Source organism: Panicum virgatum, chromosome 1N (assembly GCF_016808335.1).
Source record: "Panicum virgatum strain AP13 chromosome 1N, P.virgatum_v5, whole genome shotgun sequence".
Lineage (NCBI taxonomy): Eukaryota > Viridiplantae > Streptophyta > Magnoliopsida > Poales > Poaceae > Panicum > Panicum virgatum.
The window spans coordinates 10,608,781-10,616,900 of NC_053145.1; the positions used below are offsets into that span (position 1 = coordinate 10,608,781).

The 8,120-nt window shown below is 42.1% G+C and overlaps 1 protein-coding gene across 1 annotated transcript; it reads right to left on the bottom strand.

The window, feature by feature from the left end:
* Positions 1-80: 80 nt before the first annotated feature.
* Positions 81-6,796, bottom strand: LOC120655102 (serine/threonine-protein phosphatase PP2A-1 catalytic subunit-like). Its single transcript, XM_039932825.1, has 6 exons — positions 6,283-6,796; positions 5,449-5,563; positions 4,680-4,788; positions 4,511-4,588; positions 1,104-1,295; positions 81-732 (listed from the first exon to the last, which is right to left on the bottom strand). The coding sequence occupies exons 1-6, from the start codon at positions 6,533-6,535 to the stop codon at positions 559-561; spliced, it is 921 nt and encodes a 306-aa protein (XP_039788759.1). The 5' UTR covers positions 6,536-6,796; the 3' UTR covers positions 81-558.
* Between the last annotated feature and the right edge of the window lie 1,324 nt (positions 6,797-8,120).

Here is an 8,120-nt window from a genome sequence, read left to right on the forward strand (position 1 = left end):
TATGCCTGCGAAATGTCACCATGCCCGATGTTCACCACCCATCTCAAATACAGCAAGCCAGATCAAACGTGAAGCAAAACTGATTTTGTAAAGCTGGCATACAATTGTCATTTGCACATACTTGATAATCTGGAGATACCATCCATGGCATAAAAAAACACCAAGACAACCATATTTGCCATCACCTAGTGAATGCCAAACTCTACAAGACACCATCGAATACTATACAGGACACATCAGATGGGGATGCTGTGAACCCAAACCAAAAGCACCTCCCATCCGAACAGAAATTTATTCAGCCAGGTAGACGATATGGTGATTCTTACCACATGTTTTAGACGAAAATAAAAAAACAATCGCAGGGCGATCCTACTGCAACTTCCCTTCACTGTCTACAAATAATACAAAGTCAAAGTACAACAAAATCTCCAAACAAAAGAATTGGGAGACATACAGCTCGGGCTCACGAAACCCATATCTAAGGACATAAGATCTACAGACCCTGACGCTGCAGAAGAGAGGAGCATCAACACCCGTAAGTTAAAAAGGTCACCACAATTACAAAAAGTAGTCTGGGGTCTTGCGAGTTGTGTCCGGCTCAATTTGCCGAGGCGCAGGATCGAATTGGAGGAAGTTCTGGTCCATATTCTCACCGATTTCAAGAATTGCAGCCATGTTACCACAGCGGTAGCAATAGTTCGGCGCACTGAAGACGGTTACAACATTCTTATCCTGCATTAGTTATAACAGTAATTTGTAACAATCAGCAAACACCAATAACCACAAGGGTGCCTACGGCCATGCTTACAACAAAGCTTTTACTCAATCAGTTTTACAGCAGAATAAACAAAAGTGTACTTAGTTGCGTGTGTTTGTACATCTTTGCGAAGGATAGGTTGTATAAGAAAGGAATCCAGCACGAGTGCATGACTACATTGTAAATGTAAGTTGTAAGTTGTATGTGAAAGGAATTGCAGAGACTATATTCAATCTAATATACTTTTGGGTTCAATCTAATATACTTTTGGGGAAGTCAATACAATTTCATTAACTGTGAGCAGATAAACAAACTGAAAATGCTATACTGCATTCTGAAGACCCACCTGGCACCAATTGAATCCTTCCATTACAAGTTGATGGGCCCTTGAAATGAGAGAGAGACCATTTGTATGGTTGAATTGTTGTGCAATGTCTTGCCCAAATGTGTAACCTGCTCCTCTTGGTGAAATTCCCCAACCACATCGGTCATCCGGGTCAGACCACAAAAGATCACACATTGGTCCTTCATGAGGAACCTGCATGCATTTTTTAGAATCTGTTATATTAGCTGAGGATAAAATATATAAGATGTATAGCGCAATTAATCTACAGCATGTAAAAGTTAGGAAGTTATCAATTAAAACCCATCACCATCAGGCATCATTTCCTAGTAAAGGCAAGGGACGGTACTCACTCAACTTTTGTTAGTTATCTATACTATAAAGATTGAAAACAATTGAAAACCTTTCTCACTCATATCGGGCCCGCGGTACCCCTCACGCCGGACCCACCTGTCAGGGTCCAAGGAGGTGGGAGGGGGTGGAGACCCATGGAAACGGGATGTTGGGAGATGTTTCTGCCTAAAATTAATTTTTTTTCTCACCCAGATGTTTGTTACCCGCCCGCCGCACCCGCTCGCGCGCTAACCGGTCAACCTCCGTGTGCGGCTTCCCATCCAAACCTTTCCTAATCGGTGCCGAGACACAGCTCCCCGCAGCATGCCGCGCTCCATGCCGTCACCGAGCTCCCCGACGGCGAGATCGAGCCCGGCCGCCGGCTGCCGGCGCCGACATGCCCACATCCCGAGCCAAAGCCTCGGGAGAGCAGGCTCATGGTCATGCCGCAAAGCAACCTTGTTGCTGCATCGCATCCCTGTGCTAGGCATCCTTTCCTCGTACCGCCCTTACCCCCGGCGCAATCGACATTGTCTCAACCGCGGACGGTGGCGACCTACGAATTCCAGTCCACCGCACGGATAATGGTGTTGACCACTTCTTCTCCTCCCTAACAGGTTCAGCTGTTTGGTTTGTCATTATTGGCAGCAACTTGCCCGTTAAGTGTTTATTGAAATGCTAGAATGCTTCAGCTTTCAGATATTGCATCTATACATCAACATCAACATCAACAAAGCCTTTTAATCCCAAGCAAGTTGGGGTAGGCTAAGTTCAAAACACAAATGCTCATTGTTTTGATATTGTTTACTAGACAATTAAAAATTAACACAGGCCGTTGCCTAATATGGTTTCTGATGGTTAATATGCAGAATATGTACGGGTTGTGCCGTCTATCTGGCTAGCTCGACCAATGCTTCTGTACTTTGGATATGGTCAATCTAGCATCGCCTGCATTTTTTAAAATGAATTTAATGTTCATGGAGTGGTTACTGGTTAGTGGTGTTTGTACGTTCTAAATAAGAAACTAATATTTGTTCATATTTATCAACATGTCTTAGTCATTTATAGTTTGGAAATATTCTATACGATAATGAGTTTTAGAGAAGCATATTTTACACAAGGTTAAATTAAAATGGAAAAGATAAATGATAGTTGACTGTATATAGTGTTATTTAATGAAAGAATGAAAAGTACGATGGATCCATAAATCTCAAAGTACTTTTGAAATACGTGCGGCACGCACGTACACTTTACTAGTATGCATAATGATCCACAACAAATATAGTGAACTAAAGAAAGAAATAGGTCTATAACCAAAAACATCCTGTAGTAAAAGTACTGGAACTTAAGGGATGAAGTCATCCTGAAAAATGACCTACAATTGTTCACTTTACATTAGGTATGAGCACAAGCCCAGTAGTAGCATCCACATAGTAAAGTAAAGACATTAACCCTACCCCTGAAACACCCCCCGGAAAAACTTGAAGAGCCTAAAATAATACTCGATTAAGCAACATATAGAATACTGATAGGACATCCAAGGAGAACAGAGGAATAGCCCGATGATTACAATTTTTACGACATAGTAGTAAAGCCATACCACTTGTCTATTCAAAACATCTAACTCATCACTAATCAGACAATATTATTGTTTTCGATCAGACGAAGCATATCTATAGGTCACCAGTATTGTAGGATAATGAGAATGTAAATCTCAGTCACTGGATCAACAATATATGGTACAGAGTATAGATCAAACTAGACCCCTTGTAATACCCAAACAAAAACTGCAAAGTGAGTAAGTGACAGAATTCAAGGTTTCCAAGTGTTGGAGAATCTTGGCTTTTCAATATGAGCTTTTAGGATTCAAAGCAAATGCCTAAAATTACTGCTTTTAGTTGTACTGTAGTTATCCTTAGATAAGCCCACTTCATCAAAAGATTAACGGATGCTAAATGGCCCTCTAAAATCAAAAGTCGTTCTAAAATTGTATCAACATGACCTGAGATACCGTTTGGTACGCAGCTTAGGCCGGCTTCAGCTTCAGCTTCACGGGCACTGTATAACACTGTATCACATTGTTATGGCGCTGTTCATCGAAGCCCTGCCATCCAGCTTCGGTCTACAGTCACCACGAGGGAGTGAGAAGCCAGTGAAGCCAGGTTTTGGAGGCTACACCCGGCTTTGCTACAGTGGCCTACAGGATCGCTACAGTCACGAAGCCGAAGCTGTCTTAACTCTTATGTTTTAAATCGCGGGCTATAGGATTTAGCGGTGCTCTTCTCAAAATGCTAAGACTCATTAAGCAGTTTAGCGGTTTCCAAAAAAACATAGAATATATCCCTTAAAAAACATGGTGTTCAGCAGGTTTTTCGACAGATGCTAAATGTTTATAACTAAACACTTATCCAGGTCATAAGCTGCTAGCTAAACATCAAATAAGCAGACTAAATGAGTCTAAATAAACAGTTCAAACAGGCAAACATAAAAAGGCAGTGACTGGTTAGCAGCAGCCAACGTTAGTTCTCTGTGCCATGGATCTTATTTGGGCCGAAACCAGCACTGGAATTTGAGTGGGCTTCAATTTTGGCCCGCGCTGCAGCGAAGTCAGAAAGGAACGCTAAACGCTATGCCACGCTACGCTATTTAGCGTCGCTAAATTTTGTTATTAGCTGTAATAGCGGGCATATGTGCCATATCGAAGCGTCTACACGTTCAAAACGCTATAGCCCGCTATTTTGAACGGGGTCTTAAGCCATGCCAAAGATGGCCTAAATACCACAAAACAGTTTTCTGTGCCGACATCTATCTAGATAAATTAATAACTGGATATTATGGTTATGGCACCATGTTTGTACCTAAACTATATTAGGCTCTACAGCTGTACATAAAAAGACCTAAACAGTATGAAAACGTAGCTGATCTACTATGTGTGCATAGCCAACAATACATAAATATACTATTCTCCAAATATCACACTTTTCTACAGCATACTTACATCCGTAAATCAGAATACGATACTGGACATGAAAAGAAGAAAACCTAGTTCATAGTGAAAGTGGTGTACTGTTGCCTACCTCTTGTATGCGATCAAGAGAACGAATGTTATCCAATGTATCCAATGATGGAGAGAGGCCACCATGAAGACAGAAGACCTGCAGTATGTATGTTTTTCATATTTCAGGCATATAGTCACAAGCCTATAACACTATAATAGCATCAACCATAACACTTTGAAGTGCATACCTGATTTTCTATAAGAGCTGTGAGAGGCAAACAATCAAACAGGTCTGTAAAGTACTTCCACACATTTGCATTTCCATATTTTCTTAAGCATTCATCATAGAAGCCATACCTGTAACAAAATAGTCATGGTCAAGAATTATGCGGTTCGATTACAATGCATAACTACAAAGTTCACAGAATAGCATGTAGAAGAAACAGCGTAGCGTACACCAGCATACTCATGTGTCACGCAATAATGATTGGCATGTGCAAGTGAAGTTCATTTCAATGACCAATAATAACAGCAGTAAGATCCATGGGTGACTATGGAAAAACACAATGGGGGCACTAAGTACAGCAGTGTGGTTACTAGAGAACAACAATCATGGCAATAAGTTAGCCACATATCTAGCTGGATGTCTTCCTGGGACAATGCCAAGCATGTTGACACAACAATAGCATTATAGTTTACCACACTAAACCAACACATTTTCATTACCATAGTCCAGCATAAGACATCTTATTGAACAAGTGTTGGTAAAGTCTTATCCACAAAAACATTATCTTTATGTGGAATAATCCAGTTCCAATTTTTTTTAAAAAAAAAGAAACTATTTTAGACATGTTACTTGAGGAATCAGATGGCAAAATAGTATCAAATATTCTGGAAAAAAATAAGATCCATCTCAAACACTTGTAGCCACTGCATCTGCACTCAATAATGAAAGAAGGAAGCAGCAATTGAGAGTTGCAATACAAAATCCAAATACTATGGAAGATGTAAACTCACACTTGAGTGATTTGTCTGCTCTCATGATTTCCTCTAAGTATTGTAATTCTATCTCTGTACCGGACTTTCAAAGCCACTAGCAGAGAAACCGTTTCCACTGAATAGTAGCCACGATCTGCAGTAAAGAACTGCATAGTCAATTTAATTAACAAACACGACACATATGCTAGATAAACTATACATTGAAATGAAAGCAGTTACTAAATTATCCATTCCCTCGACCCAAAGAAGATATAATATTTCCTTTCAAGTAGTCAAATAAACGACATTATGTGCGGCATCAGCATATCTAAATTGCCAAGAGAGTCAGGAGACAGTTTTTATGTCTTACTTAATAAAGATCAGCCTGGAAAGAACGGACTAACAGTTGAGCACATCACAGATATATTATGAAACTGCTGGAGCAGGAATCCAAATGCCAACAAATGTGAACTATTGTCTTCTCAATAGCCAACGGAGCTAAAAGGCAAGGGCGCCGACAAGATTCTAGCACGCGGGACCAAAAAGTGATACATAAGCAGCCCAGAGCGTTGGCCTCGACAAGTCGAAACACAAGGAACTCCAATAGCCTACGTAAGCAGTAAAGACGTTCCCTAATTTCCAGAGAGCCAAATTCTTCCAACAATCCGGCCGACCGGCCGCACAGGGACCAATAAACAGTTCAGGTTTTCCGCGTGATCTAAAAAATTCCCAGCTTCCGCCTCACCAATCACGACAGATGACAGATCGGCTGAATCAGGCGCCGGCAGGTCCGAGCGCGCGGGCAAGAACAGCAGGGGGAAGCAGGGGTAGCCGCGTGCGAAGAAGTCATGGTGGGGACGCGTAGCCACGCACCGACGTAGTCGCCCATGAAGAGGTAGTTGGTGTCGGGCGCGTCGCCGCCGATGCGGAAGAGCTCGATGAGGTCGTAGAACTGGCCGTGGATGTCGCCGCAGACGGTGACGGGGCAGCGGACCGGCTGCACGTTCCACTCCTCCATGAGGATGGCCTTGGCCTGCTCGCAGAGCGCCTTGACCTCCGCCTCGGGCAGGAACTTGCAGTCGCGCAGCTGCGCGATCTGCCGGTCCAGATCCCCGTGCGATGGCATCTCGCCCGCCGCCCGCGCCCCACGCCCGTGGCGGCAGAGGCAGGCCTGGGGGTGGGGGTGGGCGACTCCCTCTCCGACCGGCAAGCCCGCCGGAGGTCAGGTCGGGGCTAGGGTTTGCGGTGGATCGGCGGGGGACGGGGAGGAGGCGGAGCTCATGCCTCCATTTTTTTTCGGCCGCTGCTTTGTTTTATGCGAATGCGAGATTTTTCCTCGACTCTTCTCGCTCCGGGTGTGCAAGAGCGAGCAGGGCTGGTGTGGGGTTTGGTGATTTTTGGGAGGGTGGAAGTGTAATTAGTAGGGGGCCTAGTGAGCTGGTCAAGGGAGACTTTGCGTAGGTGGGCTATGTCATGCTTTTGACAGCTTTGTAAGAGAGCCAGCATGAGCTAATCCATGCCCTCTTGGATTTTCTTATCGATAATTTATAAAGGTATTGTTTTGGACGGGCTGCCTGGGTCTAATTTATTTAAAAGAATTTATATGATCTTAAATTTAATGGTGACTTTATAGATTTGTCATAAACTTTTATATGATGGTTTGTTTGCTATCAAAAAGTAAGATGGGTAACAATGATCCTGCACAACAAGAGACTAAACGATTCAGGCCCGTTTAGTTTCCAAAATTTTTCCTACGCTATAGTAACTTCGAATGTTTGACCACTATTTAGGAGTATTAAATGTAGAAATTGATAAAACTCATTCCATAATCCCGGGTGAAATCGCAAGATAAATCTAATGAACCTAATTATGGAATGATCAGACAATGTCGTGCTACAATAAACAACCTCTAATGACGGATTAATTAGGTTTAATAGATTCATCTCGCGATTTCCCGTCCATCTGTGTAATTAGTTTTATAATCAGTCTATGTTTAATACTTCTAATTAGTGTTGTAAAAGTGCCCAAAAAATTTCGGTAACTAAACTGACCCTCAATATTAAGCACTAGAAAACTTAATAAGCAGTTGACGAGTTGACAAGAGACATCTAAAGCACTACATAAATAAGATGCTTAACTTGTAGGATTACTTTCCTTCTTTCTGAATGAAGCTTTCATATTTACATTCGAATGTCATAGTTGTTAAAAATATCACGTCATTTTATTGAGTTATTATGTTACAATTTACACCACTTAAGACAAATTAATGATTATATTTTTGAGATACTTTATTACACATAAAAGTATTTTAAAATTGATGATATCCCACTCCGTCCCAAAATAAGTACATTTATAAAAAAAAAGAGTCTGTTCAATATAGAGGAGAAACTACTAGGATGTCGTTTTGTCGCTGCGGGAAATGAGCGACTACTAAACTACTCGATTGCTCGTTTATTATGCGCTTGATTAGATATGGTCTAGCACTCAAAGACTTGAGGATTTAGACTGGTTCAAGCCGAATGTGCCCTATGTCTAGTATGGGGGTGGCGTTCTTATTTTATTGCTCTCGAGCCCGGGTGCTCAAAGTTCAGAGGGGAGCTTACAAGCCGAATCTAGCAGTGTCGAACCTCTAGGAGTCCAACCCTTTTCTACGTTGGGGCTTTCCCTTTTATAGTCCAAGGTAGGGCCCCCATTTATATATATCTAGCGTC

What these genes read in the sequence shown, in the direction of transcription:
- LOC120655102 (XM_039932825.1), bottom strand. Translation starts at nt 6,535, where the DNA reads ATGCCATCGCACGGGGATCTGGACCGGCAGATCGCGCAGCTGCGCGAC. An exon ending in CTCTTGATCGCATACAAGAG is followed by an intron (nt 1,296 to 4,510) that starts GTAGGCAACAGT and finishes AAATGCATGCAG; the next exon opens with GTTCCTCATGAAGGACCAAT. An exon ending in AAGGATTCAATTGGTGCCAG is followed by an intron (nt 733 to 1,103) that starts GTGGGTCTTCAG and finishes TAACTAATGCAG; the next exon opens with GATAAGAATGTTGTAACCGT.